Consider the following 25,467-nt stretch of genomic DNA (forward strand, 5'->3'; position numbering starts at 1 on the left):
AGGGGACCTCTGCACACAAATAATGAGCGTTCAGGTGCCTCTTTGGGTAAGCAGCGTCTCGAGGCCCTGGCTGCATACCAGCGCTGACTGCACAGTCTTTGCAGGTGCATCACTTTGCAGCCTGAGCTCTCCATCACTGTTGCAGCAATTGCTCCATTAGGAGCTTTTCTCTGATCACGCTGCGATCACAGATCAAACCGTGATGAGTTTACTGCTTCTTTTTAGCTAGAAGTAACTGTTGTAAGAGCGAGCTTTATTGATCTCCGATGGCAGAGGTGCCGGGAGCACATAGCTGTGCTGCTTTAGGAAATACTTTGACCATCTCCATAATTGTCTTTGCATTACTGCTGCCCCAAAGGCTGGAAATTTGAGGTTCCTTGCAATACATGTGCTTTCTCCCTTGTAGTTGAGCTGTATTCTACAAAAATCAAGGTCATTGTGCTGACTGACGTTTGGAGTTGGATAAACATTGTTATTCCCGGAAACATAAATGATTTTTAAAGTCTCAGGGCACCATTTTAGGCTAATTTTTGTGACAAGTGCTTTCTGTAAAGGAAAGCTTGACCTAACCTCAGCTTTCTCAAGAGTCAATAGAACAAATCCTCAGCCCTGCAAACAGAAATGTGGATGATCTGTGTTTAGGTGCTGCTTCTCCCTTGACCTGTCTGTACAAACAGGAAGGTGACACAGATTTAAACAAACTCTTTCAAAATTGCTCCATGGGAATGCAGCAAGACTGGATTGCTTGTTGTGAACTGCGATCCCACCTCGGCTGTGGGAGGGGGCACCCAAACACCTGGACTTCATCCAGCCCTGCCCCACAGAGGGCGACACTGCAGGAGCTGCCATGGGTGGCAGGTATAAAGAGGCTTCTGAGCTCTGGCTTTGGAGAAGGAGAAGGAAGAGGAGGGATGACCCTCATCACCACTCCCTCAAGGCTGAGCTGAGCAGAGGAGGAGCTTTGGGTCTGAGCCAAGTCCCACATTCAGAGGCCAGCAACTGCAGGGAGGGAGGAGCAAAGAGACAGAAAAAGAGTGTGAGGAAGAGGAGAAAACAAGGAGAAGAGACTAGCTGCCTGGGGAAGGAAGTGAGAGAGAAGAGAAGAGAAGAGAAGAGAAGAGAAGAGAAGAGAAGAGAAGAGAAGAGAAGAGAAGAGAAGAGAGAAGAGAGAAGAGAGAAGAGAGAAGAGAGAAGAGAGAAGAGAGAAGAGAGAAGAGAGAAGAGAGAAGAGAGAAGAGAGAAGAGAGAAGAGAGAAGAGAGAAGAGAGAAGAGAGAAGAGAGAAGAGAGAAGAGAGAAGAGAGAGCAAAAAGGAGGCAGAAACAGTCTTGGGTCAAAAAAGGAAGACCAAGGAGTAGACAGGCTATGGCATTGCTGCTGTGGCTGGAGTCCCAGCTGTCATTCTGCTGGAGCAACATCTCTATACTGGGAGTTTTTCTTACAGTCTTTACTTTACTTCTTGACTTCATGAAGCGCAGGAAGAAGTGGAGCCATTATCCACCAGGCCCAGTGTCACTGCCGTTCATTGGGACCATGCTGTACGTTGACTTCCGCAACCCACACCTCTCCTTCAACAAGGTGAGTGCTGGCCCCCACAATGAAACGCCCCTCACATAGCCATGGGCCCAGGAGGGGTGGGGACGCCCTAGCACAATCTACCCTTGCACAAAGCTGAAGGGCAATGGCCTCTCCAAAGTCCAGGGTGAAGCAAGTCACTGCCTAAGGACACTGACCTGGCCCATACAGATAAATATATAATCACACACCAACATTCACCAGCCTCCATCACCCAATCTCTGCGTGAGCTCTGTGGGAGATGCTGTTGTGCCCCCAGTGATAGGTGATGCTCTGCCGTAGAGCTGGCCACCAGCTGAACACGTGGGCAGGTGTGGGGCCAAGGGAATAGGGAGATGTACAAACAAGGGAAGACAAGCAAGTATCTGTGGGCTGGGGATGTGGGTGCAGGAATGGCAGACTTCCCTGCAAGTTACTTAAGCACACCTACAGGCATGTGACGGTTTCAGTTAAAGAGATCAGCTTGCAGGATTTGCCCCAGCAGCAGTGCCCAAAATCTCGGTAGTGTTCCTATTCAAAGTCAGAGCTTAGCTTTTCTCAAAGGAAAAGGACAGCACAGCTTGCAGCAGATAAACCACAGGGCTTTTGTGCTTCAGTCTGCAAACTCTAAAGGCCTTTTCTCTAGGACAGCACTGTTCAGCTGTCTGTCCAAAATATGCCAAATGGAGAAACTAAATATAGCATTTGTATTATTTGCTTGCATATAGTCCAAAAGATTAACATTTTCAAATCACATCACGTCAGGGTCATGCTAACCACAATCTTGATCAGTAATCGCTTTTAATGATGTATTTCTAGTGCCAGTGAAATGCTAATTCCCTTTCCAACCCCACTGCAAATACAGTCTTAAGTACTTCAGCTCCTTGCATTTCTACAGTGCAGAAATGAAGACACTTAGCTTTTTAGCAAAAAAAAAAAAAAAAAAGGCAGAAAAAGGAAAAAGAAAACAGAGCACAGTCTGTTTTCTGGCATTGCTACTATTGCACTGTCTTCCAGCAACATGTGCCCGAGCGCTTTGTTCAGTGTTACTGACTAGCTTCGACCTGCCTTTCCCGGGAGTCTACATCTAGTCAAAGGGCTTGTCTACCTGCAGGACAGTTAGCTCCATGGCAAGCTCCCATGGTGAGTGTACGGCTGACAGGCTTACCTGTGCAGCCATCCTGCTGTCAGCATTATGTCTCTTATAGATCACGACAGATGTAGGTTGTGTGCCAGCTACCAGCCTTACTAGATGTGTATGCTCCTTTTAGGGAGAAAGTTGACCTGAAACTTCTGTGTGGAACTGGCTCTTCCAACTGTTTTTCTGGGAACTGGGCTCTAGGTAGAACTTGAGGAACAAATGCATATTAAAAGAAAATTACATATCGCCTTGTCATCAATATTTCCTTCTAGCAGAAGTAGACTAACTCAAAACTTGCCTAGTCTTTCAGATCAAAATAAATACAAGTATTAGGAAATAATTCATTGTTGAGCATGCAGCCTTTGAAAATGCACAAAAAGGTCCTTGACCTTGTGTTGTCAGACAAAATCCAAAATACTTGCACAATGGTCATGGCAACAGTTTGGCCAGGGTAGGTGTATTCTAAATCTTTCCACTCCCAGAGCATTGATTCCTGCTTCAGCTGCTGTTTGGCACCGCTCTGAGCTGTTGCACTGCAAAGACAAAGGTCAAAGATCAGCTGAAGGTCTCCTAATAAAAGCATCTCAAAAATGCTCAAAAATAAATAATAAAGTCCCTAAGGAAGGATATGGTGACATTTTTGATGTTATATTGAGCTCATTTTCAGGGACATATTTTTTCATCTTGGCAGCTTCACAAGAAGTTTGGAAACGTCTTCAATCTCCAGAACTGCTGGACCAACCTGGTAGTATTGAATGGGTATAAAACAGTGAAGGAAGCCCTGGTCCATAGATCGGAGGACTTTGCTGACCGGCCATATTTGCCAGTATATGAACATCTGGGCTATGGAAATAAATCTGAAGGCAAGTCCCTTGGAAATGGGCATTCCCCAATAGCACTACACAAGGAGGACTGGGTAGATGGTGGGTAGATGGAAGATTTTCTCAGTACGATGCCACCTTCTCATGTCTCTCTGGTCAATCTCCTTGTATGACTGCCACTCTTTGGTGGTGACAAAATCAGACTTGATGAAAAGGGGGCTCCCCTTAGTGGTTGTAGTACAGCTCCAGTGGTAGCACACACCTCTTCAGCAGTGTTAGGACACTACCAGTGGTACAACTTTCCTGCCAGCATTGGAGTTGGTAGCTCCCGACAACCAGTGATTAAGGCTTATGTTTATGTGCATGTTGTTGTCATTACAAAAAAAATGGTAACTTTCTTCCACGACAGAGTGTTATCCAGCATCCAGCCCGCATCTCTCATCCCCAGCTCCTGTGCGGTGGCACAAGCTGCTACCCAGTTCACACAAGCTAAGGGTGCAATGCTGAATAGTTTGGTGGAGTGATCCTTTTATCCTTACCAGCACTTGTTGCTCTCATTGAATCCCTCTCCACCTTCATTAGCCATGCATATGCATTAGAAGGTGCAATAACCCATTTTTAGAATTGCTGTATGAACAAGCTGTAGAAGATCAGACTCTTTCATCTATCCACACAGACCTGTACCTCCAAACTCACCTTTGGTATTTTCTAATGAACTTTGCTTGATGTATGGGTCAGAGCTCCTGACATTTCTTGCTCATCCATAATTCCAGGGATCATTGTAGCAAGATACGGGCATGTCTGGAAGGAGCTAAGAAAATTCACGCTCTCTACCTTGAGGAACTTTGGGATGGGAAAGAAATCCTTGGAAGAGCAGGTGACAGAGGAAGCGGAATTTCTGTGCTCTGCAGTCAATTCTGAAGAAGGTTTGTCACATCTAGAAGGATGAGGAAATCACAGAAAAGTAAGGCAATACAGTGATGCAGAGAGAGAAGTAATACTACAGCCACTCTTGTTTGCATGCAGTGCTCTCCTCCTAAGCAAATGCAGTGTTTCTAGTTTATATGCATTAGTGACCCTGCTCTACCTTGAAGCCACTTCTACTTCACACAGTGGGGCTACTGTAACACTAATCCATTTGAAAAAAAAGAAACAAACAGGAAACAAATAGAAATAAAGAAGTAAAATATAATTATTCCCAGATCTGGGTAACGATTATCTTTATGAAGTTTAGTGGAACATACTGCTATTATCACATGCAATAGAAGCACAGCTGAGAGTTTTCACAGCACATCGCCTGTCATCTAGACACATAGCAAAGTGTTATCTGTGAAGCCACAGAACAACCCTGCAACTCAGCTTTTCTTGGGAGTTTTCTCCTTTAAACAAGGATCAACCAAATAGTAGTAAGATCTTTACTCCCTAGTATGATGCATTTGTACTTCGAGTGTTTTGGGTTTTTTTTCTCTTGAAGGTGTCAAGGAGGCATGTGTATATTCTTGTTGCTGACAGCAGAGGTCCAACAGCCTGGTGTTGCTTAGCTTCATTGCTTGGTCTCTGTTTCCATTTTTAGGTTGTCCTTTCGATTTACGTTTTCTTGTAAATAATGCAGTCTGCAATGTGATCTGCACCACCATCTATGGAGAGCGTTTCGACTACGGTGATGAGACATTCAAGAAGCTATTACATTTGTTTGAAAACTCCCTGAATGAAGAAGCTGGATTCCTGCCTCAGGTAAACCAAGAGCATAATATGTTCTGTAAGGAGCTTCCCTCTGTTGCTTGAGAGCATTGTTTTTTCATTATTTTTCTTTTTGCATCACATAATATCTTCTCTCTCTCTCTGGTTCTGATATCCCAGCTTCTTAACGTGATGCCTATTTTGTTGCGCATCCCCGGAGTGCCACAGAAAGCCTTTCGAGGGCAAAAGGCGTTCATGGACTTCATAGATGCGCTCATAGATAAGCACATAGAGACCTGGAACCCTGCTTACATCCGAGATTTCACTGATGCGTTTTTAAAGGAAATGAAGAAGGTACAGTGACACCTCTGCCTGTTTAAGCTTGTTGATAGAACTTGACTTTCCTCATAAAGCTGTATAAAACCTCTCACTAATGTCCTAGCTTTTCATTCCACGTGTATCTTGAGAAGAAAGGTGTTAACTCCTTGATGCTGTAACATCCTTTATTGTCTTAAGAGACCATATTATCTGCTGATGATCTTATTCCCATTTTCTACCTTTAACGTTCCCCTCAGAGTCTAGCAACTCCCTTCTTTCCAGTCTACACCATTTTGAAGGCATTTAAAAGGCAATAATTGAGAACTCACTAATATTTCTAAGTTTGCGCCAGGGGACAAGTCAACATGCAAGATTCTGTGTATGTCAGTGCCTGATGTCTCAAAATCAGTTACAAAACTGCAGGAACAGACTGGCTTTTTGGTATCATCGCCCAGTTCCATAGCCTGTTTTTAAACCAAGTTGACTTGGAAAGACAGTGTCTCCTTTCGGACGTGTGTCTTTGAATTGCTTGCTAAGACTTCATTCCCTACAGATCAGATGAAGGCCTAAATCTGAACCTCACTGAAATAAAAAGGAGTCTTTCCTTTGATTCAGTCAGGCATGAAGTCAGTATAAAATCAAAGGTACTTGCGTCAGCCCATCCATCCACCATATGTTTCTGCACATGGATTTCAAGTGCCAGATGAACAAGAGTAGCAAATTCTGCCTGCAAATTGCTTCCGCCACCCGAGTCCTCAGGCTGGACTGCTGCTCTGCATAGTGAACCCTGCCATGCTGCAGACACCGGGCACCTCCAGTCCATGCGTTAGCTCCCCCAGCTCGCACGGGCAGAGCAACGTGACCTACGTTACTCTGCACTGAGCAGGACTATTTGGGGACGGATCTGAGCCTGATCATGTTGCCTCTTGTCACATCTCTTTTCTGTTCACTAAGGTCCCCTGATAAATCAGTCTGGCAAATCCCTATACTGGGTTAACTTTGGTCAGGTCAGCCCCATCGTTCCCTTGCTGGAGATCTTTTATTGGAATAAGTTGAGTCTTAAATGCCTTATTAATTACTATCCATATTACAAGAGCATCAAAATATACAGAATAACTTAACAGAAGCTAGTCCCTAGGAAAGAAAAGTATAAAATGGATTAGAAAAGACAAGCAGATGAACTCATGCAGAGAGCTTGTCATATCTCATATGCTAACAAATTTGAGCTCAATTAGCATTTGGATGAGAGACCAGTTTTGCTGAAATTGGTGTTGCAGGCTTAACAGACAGCAATGATACCCTGATCTTTTTTTTTTTTTTTTGATTGTAAGAAAATAGCAGGGCAGAAGCAGCAAGAATCTGTAATGCATAGCTTATATATAGATACCCCCCTCAAAATACTGTTAATTTTGCATTTGCCACATCAACACAGCCTCCTCTCTACTGTGTGGGTTTTAGGATCTGATCAAACCTGAATAACTGTGTTCTACCTCCTCTGGGGGAGGATGTCATGGCAAGTGGCAGGGGCCTACTGTCTGTTTGACTTGAGAGCACAAGGCATTCAATTCTGTCCTGAAGGCAGGTGTACTGTTCACCTCTCAGGACACGGGAGGTGACTGATGAGCTTCAAATACAGGAGATAACAGGGTTACTGAAGTACATCAGTCATACACAGATTGTGCTTTATCAATGAACTTCTTGGTCAGTAAAAATAGATCTAGTCCTTCTCAGTACTTCTCTGGACTAATGGTCTTCTCGCCCAGCAAGAACCCCAGCTCCAATCACCCACTTGTTTTGCTCTCTGCAGGGTAAGGTGGCTGAAGAGAGCGGTTTCAACTATAACAACCTTCGTCTGGTCACCGCAGACTTGTTTGCAGCTGGTTCTGAGACCACCTCCACCACTCTCCGGTGGGCATTTCTGTACATGCTTCTCCACCCGGAAATACAGAGTAAGTCAGAAGACAGGCAGAGGTGTGGTGTCTTCCCTTCAACCCTCATTTTTCTGCAAGGAGACTGAACATCTGCTCTCCATGCTTTGAGGATTTTTCAATGAGGAATAGCTTTGGTGATTGTTGGTCTAGCAGAAACCAGGAGAAACACTTCTCAAACACAGCTGTTCTGGCAGGGACCAGTGGCAGGGGGGAAGCCCTAATAAAAAGATCAGAGTTGGAAGGGCAAGTTTGCTCTTGCCTTCATTTTGAAGGCTACTTGGAGGCTTTCAGTGGCCACAGTAGCCTCTTCTTCCAGTATTTGGAATAAATGCTGATCTGTTTTAATTCTCTAATGCTGCATGCCCAAGTACCCTTTCAGCTGCATAGAGGAGGGGTAAGATAGCATGTCGATTGACAAGACCTTTATTAAAGACACTATGCACAAAGAATAGTGATACAGATGGCTCTGAGCAACTGAAAACAAATGCATTCCCCTCTAGTTTCTGTTCCTTTCTCTAACTGCTTGTCCTGCTCTCACCCTGTATCTACAGTCTCATGCTGCCAGCCTTCCTACAGCTTGTACCAGCCCCTTCTGTTTATCTAAGGGCACTCTAATTCCTTAGCTGTGCTGCTTTCAGGTAAGGTCCAAGCAGAGATTGATAAGGTGATTGGCAGAGAAAGATCACCCACCATGGAGGACCAAGTGAGCATGCCCTACACCAGTGCTGTGATTCACGAAGTACAACGCTATGGGGATGTCATTCCTATTGGACTACCTCACATGACATACCGGGACACCAAGTTGCAAGGCTTCTTCATTCCCAAGGTGACTGTGACTAGATAGGCAATGCAGCATCCTCTCCCTGTGCAGATGCCAAGCCTGGGGTGTGGGTGACCCCACACAACTCTGCAGCATTGCACTTTCAGCCCCAAATGGCAATGACTGGCGAGCACTGAAGTAGGACATTTTAAAATGCTAAGACCAGGCAGAAAGTCTCATTTGTGTTCTAGGTTTGCGCTGGTTATGTGGGAACCCAACTGCAGTGGCAGCTCAGTGCAAAGGTTTGCTTTCCTCTCGATGAGCAGTGACTTCCACTGCCTGTGTTGGAAGGAGAAAGTCATGGAGCCTAACAAGCTCTCTGGAGGCACATGACACCAGCTTACTGGCTTTTTAGTTAAAACTCTAATCTCGGAAGCTATTCAAATGCCATTGGCATCCAGTCCACTGCCATTGTGACAGGCAGCAAGAGCACTCTGCCCTGGCAGCACTGGTAGCAATACAAGCCTGGGATTTTTTTAGCCTTGTTATATCTCCTCTAGCTTAGCACATTGACATGTGAAACAGGAAAGCTTTGCAATTTCCCATGGTCCCTGGGAAAGTTGGGCTTTCAAGTCTGTCAGTCAGCTTTTCCCCTCCAGCTATAACACAAGTCCAGGAGGATCTGAGAAGCAGAGGCTGTTTCCACTGTGTAACCATGAAACTGGCATTTGCATGCAACGGCCTTTATAAGGACACAAATTGCAGAAGTTCAGATGCTTCAGAGCATAAAGCAAGCACCATATGTGACTGGAAAAGTCCCCTGCTTTACCTCTGTTTTAAATGAGATACAGAAGAGGAGATTGGTGCCTTATTCTGAAGCACCTAATGATGATGGTTGCTATTAGATGGGACACACGGACTAAAGAGGGACCAGCACTGATCCATTGTGCCAAGATAATGCTGCTGTTCTCACACAAGTTGTTTCCTCTTGTGGACCAGCGCAGGGCACTACAATCATCACCAACTTGTCTTCCGTGCTGAAGGATGAGGCAGTCTGGGAGAAGCCAAATGAATTTTACCCCGAACACTTCCTGGATGAGAATGGGCAGTTTGTGAAACCAGAGGCCTTCATACCTTTCTCAGCAGGTAAATCTGAGGGGAGGATCCAGCTGCAAGTCAGAGGCACAGCAGGAGGGGTGATCTGCTCCTCCCACGGCGATTCCAGCGTGGTTTAATGTCCTCTTTCACAGATACTTTCTACTCCCTCTCTTGCAGGTCGCCGTGCCTGCCTGGGGGAACAGCTGGCCAGGATGGAGCTCTTTATTTTCTTTACCACTCTCCTGCAGAAATTCACCTTTGTGGTCCCCGAGGACAAGCCCAGACCACGAGAGGACAGTCACTTTGCCCTCACAAGCTCCCCACACCCATACCTGGTGCGAGCTGTCCCAAGATAAGTGCATGCTGCTCTCCTTTCACTCAGAGACCACGCACCAAACCAAACTCTGTCAGAAATGTGGCAGGGCTAGGCATAGGCTAGGCATACTGGGTTCCACTCAAGACCTCTCAGGTCTGTGTAGATGTCCGCAGTTGTGTAAAGTAAGGATCTGGCTCAATAGATATAGTTTAGCTTAATTACAGTCCTGGATCTTGAATCAGACAGCCATAGCAAGTTACAAATGACCATCATGTTTGCAAATACATATATGCCTAATCAGCCAGTTCTGCTGTACTTTGGTCTGTCATTGGTTGCAGTAGCAGTTCACTGAGCACACAGCTACTGAAAAAGTATTAGTCCTGAATCACTGTTTACTGAAATACCAGGGTATCCTGGGTAAAAGACAACCCTGGGGTCTTGCAATTCTAGGAGCAAAAAAACTTGGGAAAATCTGTAAGGTACTCCTGACCCACTCCCTTCCTTGTTAGCTCCACTGCATACCCAGCCACACACGCCACGCCATGCGATGCCGGCCCACAGCAGTGTGTGCTTCTGCCTGGTGCCCAGGGGAGTCCAGCTCTGGCTGGGTTCCTGCATAAACAACCCAGGGCCAGTCAGCTGATTTGGCCAAAAACAAGGTGACATTAAATGCAGTTTCAGAACAATGCTACAATAAATATATATCCCCTTCATTACTTCCTGTTTATTGCATACCCCTGATTATTGCACACATCTTGAACTGCCTTTATTTATAGCCGCAAAGAAAGTAAGTATTAATCCAGAGAAATATCTGACAACCCTTATGTCATACTATGCCTCCAGTAGGAGTAAATTCCAAGGAAGAGTACATAAATTTTCCCTGTGGTGTTTCTGCCACAGAAGCAGGTCATTTGTGAAATAACAGAAATCCCTATAAATATACTTCAAGAGAAACCCTGGTGTTTAGATTTACCATCTCCTCTAATTAGGTCCTGAAAACTGTTTTTTTCAGCATTACATAAAGTCAACTTTTGGGCAGGTTTGGAACTCACAAAGGGATAGAGTTTGAAACAGTACAGCTGTAGATTTCAGAGCTACCTTTCCCTTTCTTCCTGCAATACTCCTGACAAATTGTTTTGCCAGGTGTTAAGATACATGGATGTTTAGATTAGTAGTAACTACCTTTTAACCACATGGCTGAAAAGAGCACAGCATAAAGGAGATTCTATGCATAATCACAACTAAAGAAGTCCACATTCACGTCTATCTTTCTGGTAACTAATTATAGAAGCTATGAAAGCTATTGAATTATGCAAACACTTAATACCGTTGTTAAGATTTTTACTTCATCAAGAACTGCAAATTTATGCTTTTAATCTGCAAAATAATCTAAAAGAATAAAAGTGGTCTGAAAAGTCATCTTCCCCTCTCTCTGTGGTTGTCTCACAGACCTGCCTCTGATACTGACTTGACAATTCTCTCCTTACAGCCAGCACCCCACCCGTTTCCATCAAGATCTTTTTCAGTGTTACTTTTCTGGTTGGTTCAATGACACTGAACTGAACACGCTTGGTTTTATAGCTACCAGCATACAGAAGTTTTTTTACAAAGAAGCTGTCAGTGAACTAAACTTTAAAGAGAAATTATTCCAGCAATCATGTACTTGGATAAAAAGGCATAGGCATGGGTATACCTAGAGTAGGGACCATCTTTCCAGCATGCAAGAATGCATTGAAAGAAAGTCAATCTGCATGTGCAAACATCAGTCGGTGTGGTGCTTTGAGGCAAAAGGGAACGAACAGACCATGGCAAAATACAGATCTAGCACCAATAATCGGCTGGGGGAAAGCATCTCCGAGCCAAAAATGTCCGTAAAAGCCAACCAGCCGCTGTTGGGCTGGGGCAGGCGCTGTCACAGCACGGGTGGGAGGACGGTGCTGCTGTGAGAATGGGGCCCTCGCTGAGAAGTGTCCTGCTGGCCTCCTGTCACCCATCGCCCCAGGGCCTGCGCCTGGAGGCGACTCCGCGGCGGCAGGGACCTCGTGGCTCACCGGGGGCCTGTGGCAGCCGCTTGCGCCCTCTCCGCTCGCCGTACCCGCCTCCAGGGACGCTGTCATTAGGACTCGGTGAGCCTTGCGAGACTAAACCCGCCCGTCCTCGTAGCGACCCCGTCCCCCCCTCCCCTTGGTGGGCTTTCCCTTCGCCTCCCGCCCTCCCTCGGGCCGCCCGGCTCCCCCACCGCCCCCGCACCTTGCCCCTCCCGCCGGCGCGGGCCATGAGGGGCGGTGCCGGTCCCGCCCACCGTTCGGTTCCGCCTCCCAGCAGCCCGCGGTGATTGGCGCTTCTCCTGACCAATCAGGCGGGAGGTCTATTTGCCAGGCCCAAAATACTAGAGTGGCGGCGCAGCCAGCCAATAGAGGGTCGCCGTGCGGGTGCGCTTTCCCACCGGCGGCGGGGAAGGGGTGGGACGCAGCGGGCGGAGGGGTCGCCGCCGCGGCGGCTGCAACAAGATGGCCGTGGCGGGCAAAGGAGTGGTGTCTGCGGCGGTGAAGCCGATCTTCAGCCGGAACCTGGGCGAGGCAAAGCGGCGCGTGAGGGAGCTGTACCGGGCCTGGTACCGCGAGGTTCCCAACGCAGGTGAGGGGCGCGGAGCCGGCAGCGCATGCGCGGGCTGGAGCGCGAGCTCAAGGTCGTAACGCCAGCCCGCAGCCGTTGGGTTCTTAAAGGGCCCGTCGGGGGGTGTGCGAGGTCCTGCCTCAACCCCTCGCTGCCTTTTCCCCGCCTTGGCCCGCTGCGTGTGCGGCAGGTGAAGGCGGTTGTTGGGGCCTGAGAGTGGCGGCGGGGCTGTGGGCTCTCGGCCGCTCCTCGGTGCAGCACAGGCCCGACGGCCTGGCGCAGCCGAGTTTGCCTTGCCCCTCCCCTCCCCCCCCCCGTGAGGGGGGAACCCCGGTCTCCTCACGCCTTACTTGCCACTTGGCTTTCCTAACTAAGCAGAGGAGAAATCTATCTTTAATTTTCCAGAATAGGGATGCGTGGCATGATTGTCTTCCTCCTTAAAATTGCATGGGGACTCGTACCACGGCCGCGTTGTTTATTTGCTTTAAATTAATGATATTAGCGAAGCTGGCAGACACTGCAAGAAAAAATGACTGTGTAGTGTTTTGTAGAGTTCAGTTGCACGCTGTCAGTGGAAAAAAATGAAAATACAGATGATCTTTGTGGGTGTTCTGTTCTTCCTAGTACACCTCTACCAGCTGGACATCACAGTGAAACAGGGGCGTAATAAGGTGCGGGAGATGTTCATGAAGAATGCCCATGTTACAGATCCACGGGTGATAGACATGCTGGTTATTAAGGTACAGAGAAGTTATTCCCATTTTGTTGAAGCTGCAGAGAATGTGAGAGTGGATAACTGGTGGTGAGTGTAGTGGAGAAGAGGGACAGTTTTATATTAGCTTATGCTATGGAGTAGTTGTCTATTGCAATCCAGATTGGTTTATCTCTGTCAACAAACCTGTTGATAAGGAATCAAGCTGCTTTAGCATGCAGAGGAATAGGGTCTTAACTCACCTAAGTCAAGAGTTGCTAGAATACAGATTACTGTCCCGCAGTGTACTGCCTCTTCCAGTTGGCAGATGTTTAAAAGAGGAAGTGTATGTCCAGCAAAACAGTAGTTTAACTACTGTGTGGTTTGGGTTTTTTTAGAAAACAATAGCAATCAAAGAAAGGGGAAAAAGGTGCTGCTAGCTAGTTTACCCTTAAAAATGACCTTTCTACTCCTTACAGTACTTCCTTAGATTGGGACGTGGTTTTCTTCACCAGTTCTCAAACACACATTAGAGTGTCAGTACTTGGTGGGAGACTGGCTTTGGGTGGCAAAACACCTTGAGTCTGTAACACATCTGGTTATGTCTGGTGTAAAGCAGTAATCAACATACCAAGAGTAGGGCAAGGCTTCAAAATGGGTCTGAGCAACAATAACTGACCAGTTCTAATGGATTAAAAAGCTTCCAGCCAAGGACTGCTGTGCTCACCTGTTGTATTTCTTATATTTGAAGACTGTCATTACATCATGGAAGAAAATCTGGAAACAGAATCCTAGATAATACAGTAGGTGACAATTCCAGGCAATACCATTCTGTCCCATGCTGCCATCCTCTGAAATCAGTACAATAATTCACAGACTGGAATCATGAAGAAGTTATGATTAATACCTCTGTGGTAGTGATACTGGTGCAAAGCCTTTAGCAGCAATTTTACTTAGTTTTACAGCTAATTTGCTGCTATTATAGAGATGCACAGAACTTAGTAGTGTTATGCAGACTTTTATGGCGGTGCCAGTCACGAGAGAAACAAGCCAGCTTCTAAGAAGGGGGCAGGGTCCCTTCCCTATTCCACAGGGCTGAGAAGTTGTGCTGTAGAGACAAGGGACTTGTTAATATAGGACATGAAGCATTAAAGTCACAAGGCAGGAACAGTATGTATATCAGTGTCACAATATAGGTGATGCAAGCAATCTTCAGGAGTAAGAATTGTTGATGCAGCTATCTTAAGGGTGTTTCTAAGTGCATTCAAATGACTTTCATAGCGCTGTATAGTTGGAATCAGGCTCTGAGAACTAGTCTAAAATTCTTTTGTCTGTGTGCAGGGAAAAATGGATCTTCAAGAAACCATTCAGGTATGGAAGCAGAGGACTCACATCATGAGGTATTTCCATGAGACGGAAACCCCACGACCTAAAGACTTTCTGTCCAAATTCTATGCGGGCCATGATCCCTGAGAGATTGACTCTGTGTTTTCCTGCCTTGTATTACAAATAAAGTGCTATATAGTAGAAAAAAAATCTGTACAAAAAGATTGTATAGTATATTAGGAACCTAATGGCTAACTCTGAATCCAGAGCGTGTGCAAGTGGATATGATCTGTACGAAGAGCTGATTTCCTAGCTTTTGCCAATGTGTATTTTCAGTGCAGGGAGTTTGTCCCCTCACTTGCCCTGGAGTGTCTGCTGAATAACCACAACACAACCTGGCTGTGGGGCTTTTTGCTTAGCTTGCAGCCCCATGCATATGTGTCTGCTCTGTGGAAGATAGATAAAGCAGAAAAGAGCAGGCCTTCAGAAAAGCCAGTGTAGTTGTATTTCTGCAACTTGAGAAATATTCCATCTGTGTTCATGCAGTGTTTTGCAATTTCATGCTGTGACTTTGTTGACCTTGTGTTTTTTACTTGGACACTAGTCTCTTTACTTCCTTGCAGAGAATGGCACAAAATCCAATAGGCTGATAAAGCCCTCTGTGCAATAAAGAATCAGCAGCGTCCATTTCCCTGCTGTAAAATGAAATTACCTGGAAAAATGAGGTTTCGTACTGTTGTCTAGAATAGAGAAGCTCTGTAAGAGCTTCTGATGCCTAGCAGAAGACAGTGTCTTACCATCACCACCTTAATTGAATAGGGAATTACTAGCTCCTTTTCGAAAAGGGTAAGGAGAATTTGTTAATTTCTTCACTGGTCAGAATGGGTTTTCAGCAGGTAGCTCGGTGCTGGAGCTCCCCCATGTGTGATCAGCATTGCATCTTTGTAGTACGCTCAAACTTCTTTTTATCCTTGCCCAAATACTGGGCCTTTCTTCCCCATAGGAGGACTGTAAAGCAGCAATCTTCAGGGAAATGTGTGTATATGGGTACCTGGGGTATTTATAAGTCCAGGGTTGACACAGTCAGGAAGGGCCAGTACAGGTAGCAGGATAAAGCAGTGATAAGGGGTTTGGCAGTGTAGAGAACAGGAGCAGGAACATGTTTGGCTCCCAAGACCAGATCAACTGGAGCGACCACTTCTCGGGCAGCCTTGGGGAAGGAGGAGGCAACTCGGATACAGAGTGACTCAAAAACCTGCCAGCTGCCTTCAGCTACAGCTGTGAGGTTACTTAGATTGCAGGCTCCTTTTCAGTAACTACGCTGGAGAGTTACAGAGCAAATACCAAAAGCAGTGCCAAGTAACAAGGGATCAAATGGGGCTGTTTGAACTATACACCATGCTAATGTGTGCAACATTAAAATAAACTTTTTAACAGCTACATGAATACTGACAGGAAAAGTGGGCTGTCAAGAGAAGAGGCCAGCTCTAGTGGCCAGAAACCATGAGAAAGACACTGGGGCAATGCTGGCTTAAAAAAGAATTAAAAAAATAATTTGACTTTAATGTTTCAACGTATTTGAGAAAACAGCTGGTCTGATGTGACTGAAGGTACTCTACGCATGCCCTAGCGGTAAAGACGACCTTTTAAGTCTATTTAAGGATTTAATTGCAATAGTAAACACTTCTTTGAAAAGAAGAGCTGAAGTTTCTACACGGTAAGAAAATAAATGTATTAGGGCTTATACAGAAGGAAGGACTGAGTTACCTAGGAATTACTAAGGTACTTAGAGCCATAGCATTCAGATAGCTTTACTGTTCCTAGATGAAATGCTATAAAACACATCACCTGAGTTAGTTTGTCACTTATGATCTTAACCTTCTCAGAACTTTAACTATGCAATGATAATATTGTATTTAATCCCCAGTGGAGTGAAATTAATGATACAGTCTCCATCAGACACACCTGCAGAGTGCTGGGTTGTGAATCAACATTATTTGAAGTGCAGTGCCAGTGTCAATATGTACCCCATTTGTTTAATGGGGCTGTGTTCTGAGGCTGCTGCTTCCTCGAGGAGTCCTGTTGTGTACTGCACGTTAGCACTGAATTACAGAAAGGACTCAGAAGAGGAAAGAAATATGAAGAGAGCCTCCTCACCAAAACAGACATATGAAGGTAGAAAGATTATATAGAAATGCTAGATCATAGGCACATAATCTATAAAAACACAAGACCAAAGTCATACACATCAATCTCTTGATCTTTAATTGCTTCCCATGTTGCTAATAAAAGGAATCCCAAGCAGTCCTTGATGAGGAGAGTGTGTGTGCAAGGATGCAGGGCCTATCAAGCACTTCCTTCAACCCTGATCTACATACAGGCTTCCATCATACAGGCACACACAGGACACTCACTGGCAAAGGGGATACAGAGCCCCCTGTCCCATTTAGGAAGGACAAAACACAGGTGACAGATGTTGGAACCATCACTTTGTCAATGGTTTCCTCCCTTCTGATCTTCCATTACAGTTCTGCAAACAGAATAATAAGCTATTACTCTTCAGATAATACTGTACTGAGCTCCAGTCCATACCCTCCCTGCGAACCACACACAGTAGGGTGTTACATAAAAGGAGTTTGTAACAGGCCATTGCAGTTTTTACAACCTCTTCATTCTCTGTTTTTAACAGCACAGTACATGCTGGAAAATCCCTTTATCAAATGGAATACATCCACCAAACTGATCACAAAACAACACTATTTACAACAACTTCTTTGTTCTATAAAGAAATACACCCAAACTCAAGTCTTTACACAAGGGCAAGCCAAATGGAATAACATGAAATGGAGGGAAGCGTAGTGTAGTGTAGTTAAAGGAAGAGCAGAAATAATTCACCTTTATCTGATGAGTCTGAATGGTCCAACTACTCCAGAGATCAGTGTTGTAACACCCACCGGACAGTTTGTTCTGATGGGTTCTGGAGTTCTCTCACACAGTTCACCTCTATATCAGAATTTAATTCTCTTTTAAAATACCCATTCTGTCAGTTAGCAGAAGACTTTTAAACAGGTAAACGTGTAATATCACTGAAGTCCTTTTCTGTCTGCAGTATAGACCTTTGCTGACTACAGTTTATTTTTATTTCTGATTCAAATTACAAGACCTAAAACATGATCAGTTTATTACGATCTCTGACAAACGTATCTCACATTCAGCTACCAGTCTGGCCTACTCCAGTATAAAGGAACTGAAAAGTTAATAGCCAAAGGCAATACAGCTGCAGGTGTATTTACTGTGTGTTTAACTGCAAATGCATCTTTCAAAGCTGCTGCTGTCTGTATTTCCCAGATTCTCCTCCCTGCCCCAAGCCAAATGGGAAGCACAAATAATTAGATTGCTGGTGATGCTAATGACATACCCTTTAATCATCATCGTCATCATCCTCTGGGACAAAAATATCATGTTCTTCAAGTAGGGCTGCAAAGTTCTTACTGATCTGAGTCCCGACATACAGGAAAGGGATCACAACGCTGAATACTCTGAGGAGGCCGAAGGGCGTCTGCAAGGAGTCAGTTGGAAAAGATTGATCTTTACCGGCAAGTTGCACCGTGGCTGAACTCACGTTCTCCCCGCTCCACAAGCGGCAGAGGTCCCGGGAGAAGACCGGATTGCCGTCCCTAGGGCCGGACTCGCAGTCACCGCATCGCGTTCTCGTATAAAAACCCCGACCCCGGGAGAGGAAAAACACGCGGGGAGCTCGGGGCAAGGAACACTAGTGGCTTAGGGAGGGAGAGCCGTTGCCGGTGAGAAACGGCTGCGCACAGGCGGGTGTTTATCTCCTTGCGGCGCTGGAAGCACCTCCGGGCCAGCATCGCCCCTCTCGGGGAAAACAGGCCGGGCCCAGGCCCGCCCCGAACCCTCAGGGCCGCTCCCTTCACCCTCCCGCTGGCGAGCGCTTCCGCATTCCCTCCCCGCCCACGGCCGCTCCGCTCATTAGCCTAGACCCTGTCATTCACTCCCACTGCCCCACCCACAGCAAATGTGCCCGCAATGATTGGCCACCGCTGCCATCCGTTAGGTCGCGATTGGCTGCCGCCTCCAGCCTCTCGCTCCTCACTTACCTTAACCGGCTTAGGCAAAATGGCGCCGCTGCGGGTGACAGTGGCGCTACGGGAGGGTATAAGCGGCACGGCCAGGCTGCGGCGCGGCCCGCCCCAGCCCGTTCGCCCTGAGTAAGCCGCGACCGCCGCCAGGAGCCGCCTGCCTGCCGCTGCCATCCTCCCTCCTGTCCCCTCAGCCGGCTCCCGTAACGGCCGAGCCGAGGCGTCACCAAAGGCGGCGGGACCTCCGGCTCTCGCGAGGCTTGAAGGGGAGGTGCGAGAATGCCACTGCGCGTGCGTGGGGCGTGGCTACGCCTCACGGAGCTGCGGCCTGAGGATCGGGGCCTGGCTAGGGCTGCAGTCCCCGCCGTGGGGCGTTTCTCGGTGCAACTGGGCGGAGAAAGGAACCGGGCAGCCTTTATCGCGTCCCGCCAGAGGGGCGCGGTGAGGCTCGGTAGTGGGAAACCCGGCCCGGGTGACCCTGCAAACAGGCAGGGCGGGAATCGCCAGGCCCCGCAGACGCTTCCCGCGGGTGTTGGGGGCGGTTCACGGCTCCATTGGCAGCGCAAGGGCTACAAATCACAACGGTTTATTCGGCTTCGCGGCATAAAATACAAACGTTAACAATGTCTTGAAATGCATAATACAAGTTCTGCCTGTAAAACAAAGGCACATGCAAAACCGCCTCTTATAAAAGAACACGTCGCCTACCTAAAATACAAGCACTTCGGAAGGTGGGTGTTTCCGCAGGGTGCTCGTAGTGCTGCCTGGTAATTGTGCAGATCATGAAGCACTCTCGGTGCTGGTGAAAGATGCCCCTGACATGGGAACTCCACACGTTCCCCATGTGTTTCAGTGGGGGTTATTTAAGTTTCTCTGAAAAGGCCATTAAGGGTAAGATTGGCTACTGCACTATTAATGCAGTAGGCCAGTGTAATGGAAAATGCCCGATCTTGGTTGCAAAGGTCCAACAAATGGCTAGCACTGGCCACAGGTAAAACTTTTTCAGGTTACTCATCGCTAGGACCTGGATTCAGTGAAATCATCACCATAGTAGTTTTATAAAAAGATAAATGTGCAGAAGTAATACATTACGGGCCTGAATCTGAAAACCCAGCCTCAGAAAAATACAAGGATTTTGTTAACTTTTAGCAGGATTGGGAGCCCTTCTTGGCACAGCTTACAAAGGCCATGTCAGAATCACCTCTCCCTCTTTCAGTCTTCAATTTCTTTTAAATTCAAGCATTCAGATTCCAGCATTTTTCTCTCATTGCTTTTGCATTATCGTGCTAAAGAAAACTCTTGGAAAAGGATTTTACTTCAAAACTTTAAGAAAAGTAGCCACCTAGTTTTAGTGTTCAGCTCCCCCTTTGCTAGGGAACCTGTTTGTGCTGCCCAGACATTTTCTATTTTTAAAAAATAATAAGGAAAAGCGAAGGCGGGAGGTGAAACAGTCCAAACCTGAACGACCGGAGAAAAACAGCATGTGGCAATCAGTCCTATTTCGCTGTTGGGGACAATGTGCAGTGAAAACTCTCTGCTTTTCCTGTAATGATGTCTGCCTGCAGACAGGCAGAGGACGCTCCATTAGCTAGCTGCATGTGCAATCTCGGGAAGCTGAAATCCCAACCATCTGCCCAGGGGCTACTTCAAAGGTGCTGCCAGCACAACCGATCCTCAGCCAAGCTGGTTTGATAGCCTCCATCTTGGAGGAGGTGGCGGAGCACCGAGGTGCTTCCTGCCTAATGAAGCAAGCACTGGTGGTCATTAAAAAAAACCTGTACTCCCATACATAAATGGGCATGGCTCCAATTATGGCTCTTTTTACTCACAAAAGGACGATCCCTGCTACATGAGCAGGATGGTGAGTAAGCCCTGACCAAGCACGTCCTTGCCTTGGACAGTGCTTCCTCACCAAAGCCTCCATCACGCAGCACTTCAGAGACCTAGCAAAGGCCCGGGCATGGAGAGCTGGGCTGAGCACAAATACTGTTCAGGATTCAGCCATTTTCTCCTCGGCATTGCAGAGTAAAACACAAAATTACTCCAAATGTGATCAAACAGAAAGCAGAGCGCAGCTCCTCATTTGCAGGATTTAGGATTTAGTTGGGATATGTGCTAATGCAAAGACAGGTAGCGTGGAAATTGTGCCATTTGAATGGGACAGATTGAAGCATTAAATAGAAGCTCTTTAGTAGCGTTACTAGCACAATCCTGGCTTATTAAAAGAAACTAAGCTTCTTAAAAGTGAAACTGTCCTTAAATGAATAATACTGTTTCGGTTCCTGTTCTGACAGAACTAGCTTTGTTAATTTATTTTCCCTTTCAAGTCACTCCCAATTCTTGGGTATCATGTAGGAACTGCGGTTACATTTTGATTTATTTTGGATGTTAAATCTTTACTGTCAAACTGTCTTATCTAAGTCTGAGACATCAGGAATATTCTTCTCTCTGTATTACATTAAAAAAACCCCAAAAAACAGCCACAGAAAAATGCTTGCCAAATCTGACCCTGGCCCCAAAATGCCCACACTCAGAGCGAGGAGGCACCAGGTAGTGCCATCCCCTGATGCTGCTGCCCTGGCACGGGGAAGGGGACAGGTCCCCAGCTGGAATGCTGCAGCACTGAACTCTTCAAGCGACAGGCAGGGAGGCAGAGCTGGTCCATCAGTACAGCCAGTTGGGCTGCTGACAGAGCCTGGGCACTGGCCCATGGTCACCTGCTCCTGTTTTTTCTGAACTTTTTTCTCTTTAAAAGCAGAACAAAAATAATCCTCCCCAACTGGAAGATCCTTACTGTGAAGAAATACAGGCACGAACTGGAGAGGACTGGATTGCATGACTTGCATGTGAAGGTTACACTCCCACTGCTGAAAGTCCTATTTGTAAGATCTGATTTAAGACCTGATTTCCTCTAATATACCATCGAGCCATAATTAGGCAGCAGGCTGGAAGGTCATCATGCAAAACTACCAGAGATGTATTTTCAAAGGCACCAAGAGTTAATGGAAGTCATTTGATTTCTGTATTGGCAATCTCTACTGGCTACTGCAAAGTATTAAGCTGAGTGCATTCAACTCCAGAAAGGCAAATAGGTTCCTACCAGTCACGAGCTGGAATGGCCTCTTGCTTTCCTAGCAAGGCTACTTAATAAAACAGGGCAATAAAAACAAGTTTAACAGTTAGATAGGAAGCACGAGACTGCTTCACGTTTTTGTTTTTTTTTTTTCTCTGAAAAACAGTCCTTGCCAAGAGGATAAGGGAGAAGATTTATAAACCCCATCTCCAGGGTGTTCCAGTCCCTGGACTCAGCACCCACCTACTTGTACCGTCTGTCTCGTGGCCAAGGTTTCTGAGCTACTGAAAGTCAAGGCCTTCCCACAGCCCTCCTCGCCTGCTGGGAGGATGGGACGTGCTACGGAGATCAGCCGAGTGATGCTGACGTGAAATCAGAGGGAAGCACCAGCAGGTCAGGTGCTGGCTTTGGTAGAAGGCAGCGATACGGCTTTGACGCTAGAGGGGCAAGTCCAGACACTGCTGACACGCAGGCAGTGCTACCTGTAACTCACTCCCACACCTTCGCTTCTCTTCCTGGGACCAGCACTCTCCTCTTCTCTGCTCTTCCACAGCTTCTCCTCTGCACGGCTCTGCCAGGAGCCACAACAGTGAGAGAGGCCCTGCAAAAGTGCAGCTCTGGACACCGTCTCGGGGAAGTTGCCCAATGAGCCAGCTGAGCCCTATATGGCACTTTGCAAAAGCTACAGTCTGCGCGGCGGCTGAGAAATTCACCCCTGACCAAGCAAAGAGGCTTTAGCATCCCTGTTTTGGAACAGGGAAGGCTTGAGCCAGAGATATTCACAGGCTTGGCTACCATTTGACAGAGTCCAGAGCAGCCCTGAGGAGCTCCTGGTCCTCACTGTTGCTTCAGACCAGGCTTGGTGTCTCCATTTCAGCCTCACTGCAGAGCTCAGGCATGCAAAGAGGCACGCAAAGAGACAAATGCAAGCCTGTGAAAACCACATCCCAATGGATTTAGCATGGAGGAGCATTAGTGCAGATGAAAGTAAAAAAAAAAAAAGATGATGCAAGAGCCCAGTATTCATTACCCCGGCTGCTGGACCAGCCACAGCCGCAGTGGCTCACACATGTCCTGTCGCAAGAGAGGCACAAGGCTGGAGGTACCCACCAAGGCCAGTGGCCCACTGGAGGCATTTCATAAAAGCCCAGCCTTATCTGTGGCGAAAGAGCAAAGGCAGAAGGACTTTGGTGCAAGACCTGTGCAAACTTCCACGCTGAGAAACAAAACCAAAAGAAGTGGTGAAGGAGAGGAGGGTGATGAAGCACTCAGAGCATCCACCACGCCAGGATGGCAAGAGGCCAAGCCCACTGGGTGAGTGGCATACGTGCCAATGTGGGCCCCCTCCACACCTCGTATCACCAGCGGAGGAAGAGTTCAAAGGTGGCTTCCTTGGTGTTACACAGTCTCCAGCTGTATAAAGTCTCATGGCAATGAAATGTGAGGTTTGGGGAAGACCCGGGTCCCTCCTGCACACCCCGTGAAGCACACACACACCGCACACTCAGCCACTGACCAGGGCAGGGGGCAAGCAGCATCGCTCGCTTCGCTGTTCCCGCGTGGGAGACGGGCTGCCAGGCATCGGCTGGCCAGTGGCTCGTGCCCCTGGTCATGGGTGTCCCATCTTCTGCCTCTCCTGCCACTCCCGTCTCAGCACCACGATCTCCTGCCCATACCAGCTATGCAGCTTGGAGAAGCATGCTGTCTCCGGTGACACAGGGCTCTCTGGCATGGCTGGCGAGAGGCCAGGTGCTGGGGACCCCACAGCACTGCCAGCAGCCGACCGCCGGCGTGGAGGCAGGGGTGGGGGCTTTGCGTGCCCACCATCATAGTCGGGGCAGGCAGCCCCCCCGGGGATGCCACCACTGCTGCCCCACGTGGAGTAACCATTCTCCAGGACGGTGGGCTTCTCCTGGAGAGGCAGCAAGGCAGGGTTGGAGAGGTGCCTCTTCCTGCTGGAGGAGGAGGACCTCCGTGGAGATTTGCGGCAAGCAGCCAAGCTCTTGCAGGCCTCCTCCAGCTGCTTCTCCAGCTCCCTCACCACCAGCCGCATGTAGTCGAAGCTGGCCCGTGAGAGTGCCTTCACCCAGGCCTCCATGGCAGCCTGCCCGTCGGCCACCAGCACGTAAGCCCTGGCACCAGCATCATCGAAGCGGATGGCGAAGGCAAACTCCTCGGCGGCCTCACACAGCTCCACAGTGCAGCCTTCCAGCACCACCAGCCCCACAGGCTCCCGGCTTTCCCGCTCCTCGAAGTAGAAGAGGAGGTTGCCCTTGAGAACGAACCAGCGGCGCTGGTAGGAGGTGGCGTGGTGGTGGTGGGCATGGTGGTGGTGCCGCTCTACCCGCTTGCGGAGGAAGCCAGCATGGTCGGCGGGTGAGTCACAGGTGGCGTAGTGGGCCACGCTTCGCTCGTTCAGCTTCATCGCCCCACCTGGAAGAGAGGGAGAAGAAGTCAGCTCAGGATGAAGTCACCTCACCGGCCCTGCCAGGAGAAGCCTCATCCTGCCCCGAGCCTGCTGCAGGGAAAAGCAGCCCTGACTCCAGCGGCCAGCGCTGCAGGACGGCGTCCCACCCAGCAAGTACCCCTGCAATTGGCGGGCTGGTTCCTCGCTGCTGCAGAGAGGAGGTCATCACCAGAGCCCCGCCACCAAGACACCTGCCTTCTCCAGGGATGACAACACTGCTGCTTCGTTTCTTATTCCACAAGTGACCTACTTTGCTGGGTTTTTAATCAAAGAAATTTGCCTCTGTGCCTGCAAGACATGCGTTTCGCTCTCCCCTCTATTATAGGGCAGGACAAGGAGGACATTTTCAGACACAAGGGCTCTGGGACCTCCCTTTGAGCACCCGTTCCCCATCTCCACACAGGACCCCCTGGCCCCACCAGCGCTCCTAGCAGCAGCACCCCCAGCCCCGGCAGGTTAACCAGCGTCGGGGTGTAAGGAGCCATACCGGCTGTGTGGGTCAGACCGCAACCCCTTGCCGTCTTCCTTGGGTGGGCTGCTCCCTTGCCGAGGGCCTCTGAAGCTTCACCGTGCCGAGCCCCATCCCTGGTCAGAGGAAAAGTGGCAGAGAGGGAGTCACAAACCAAAACAGCTTGGGACTGAAAGAACAAAGAGCTGCATCACTCCCACCCCAGAAAGCCGGGGCCCTCCAGTGCACAGGAGCAGCCAGCGCTGGGCACCACAGGTGGGTGGCTCTGGAAACCAGGGTGGGGAAAGCAGGGGTACTTGCATTGGCTTCAAAGCCCGAGTCCCATCCCAGCTCAAGCCAGCGCTCCTGTGGGTTTGTTTTGATTTCATTAAAAAAAAAAAAAAAAAAAAAAAGCACTTTTGGAGAAGCCGGTCCCTGCAGCATCTGTGGAGGCCCTGCAACAAGCGACTCGGCAAGCCGGCAGGTCCCACAGAAGGTCACAGCGAGCGCAGCCTTTGCGCTTCTAGAACTCCAAAGGGATGTCCGAGCGCCAAAACTCAGCATAAAGAAATAAGCAGAAAACAAACCACAGCTGCCACTCCCCAGCCAGATCTGGGTGGTGTAAGCTCCCCACTGCTGAGTAACCTCCAGCATCCCTCCTGGAGCCCTTCTCCTCCATCAGGGCTTGTGGGGCAGGGCTGAGGATAAGGGGCACGGCCCCCAGTTGGAAAATGGACAAAAATCCCATCAGATGTAAGGAAGCGCCCTTCCCCGGGGGCTGCTTTGCCCCCAGCGCAGCACCCTGAGGAATCTCCAGCCTTGCACGTTTGGGCTGAGGACAGCCGGGGTGGCCCACGCTAGCCCTGACATGAGTGGGCTGTGGAGTCCCGTGGTCTGAGTGGGTGGTGTGTGTGTGCGCGTGCAACGCTGGGCTCTGTGTCTTTGTGTGTGTGTCTGTGAGCGCCTGTGTGTGCAATGCTGGGTTCTGCGTCTTTGTGTGTGTGTGTGCAGTGCTGGGCTGTGTCTCTTTGTGTGTGTGTGTGTGCACGCGTGTGCAGCTGGGCTGCGTGTCTTTGTGTGCATGTCTTTGTGTGCGTGTCTCTGTGTGTGTCTGCCGTGGGCCTG

General features: G+C 48.3%; 4 protein-coding genes across 4 annotated transcripts; 2 read left to right on the forward strand and 2 right to left on the reverse strand.

Moving 5' to 3' along the window:
- Positions 1-997: 997 nt before the first annotated feature.
- CYP2D6 (cytochrome P450 family 2 subfamily D member 6) lies at positions 998-9,658 on the forward strand (the record flags this gene model as incomplete). Its single annotated transcript, XM_082014013.1, has 9 exons — positions 998-1,577; positions 3,386-3,557; positions 4,289-4,441; positions 5,089-5,249; positions 5,376-5,549; positions 7,321-7,462; positions 8,083-8,270; positions 9,209-9,350; positions 9,480-9,658. Exons 1-9 carry the CDS (start codon positions 1,365-1,367, stop codon positions 9,656-9,658), a joined length of 1,524 nt encoding a protein of 507 aa, XP_081870139.1. The 5' UTR covers positions 998-1,364.
- Positions 9,659-12,128: 2,470 nt separating this feature from the next.
- Positions 12,129-14,411, forward strand: NDUFA6 (NADH:ubiquinone oxidoreductase subunit A6; the record flags this gene model as incomplete). The annotated part of the gene is made up of 3 exons (XM_081996849.1): positions 12,129-12,255; positions 12,859-12,974; positions 14,267-14,411. 3 exons carry the CDS (start codon positions 12,129-12,131, stop codon positions 14,396-14,398), a joined length of 375 nt encoding a protein of 124 aa, XP_081852975.1. The 3' UTR covers positions 14,399-14,411.
- Positions 14,412-16,626: 2,215 nt separating this feature from the next.
- Positions 16,627-18,528, reverse strand: SMDT1 (single-pass membrane protein with aspartate rich tail 1; the record flags this gene model as incomplete). The annotated part of the gene is made up of 3 exons (XM_082006904.1): positions 16,627-16,781; positions 17,670-17,810; positions 18,373-18,528. 2 exons carry the CDS (start codon positions 18,526-18,528, stop codon positions 17,673-17,675), a joined length of 294 nt encoding a protein of 97 aa, XP_081863030.1. The 3' UTR covers positions 16,627-16,781; positions 17,670-17,672.
- Positions 18,529-23,036: 4,508 nt separating this feature from the next.
- On the reverse strand, positions 23,037-23,852 carry PHETA2 (PH domain containing endocytic trafficking adaptor 2; the record flags this gene model as incomplete). The annotated part of the gene is made up of 1 exon (XM_082014350.1): positions 23,037-23,852. The coding sequence occupies one exon, from the start codon at positions 23,850-23,852 to the stop codon at positions 23,037-23,039; it is 816 nt and encodes a 271-aa protein (XP_081870476.1).
- Positions 23,853-25,467: the final 1,615 nt, after the last annotated feature.

Source organism: Phaethon aethereus (genome assembly GCF_964289735.1).
Source record: "Phaethon aethereus genome assembly, chromosome: 1".
NCBI classification, from domain to species: domain Eukaryota; kingdom Metazoa; phylum Chordata; class Aves; order Phaethontiformes; family Phaethontidae; genus Phaethon; species Phaethon aethereus.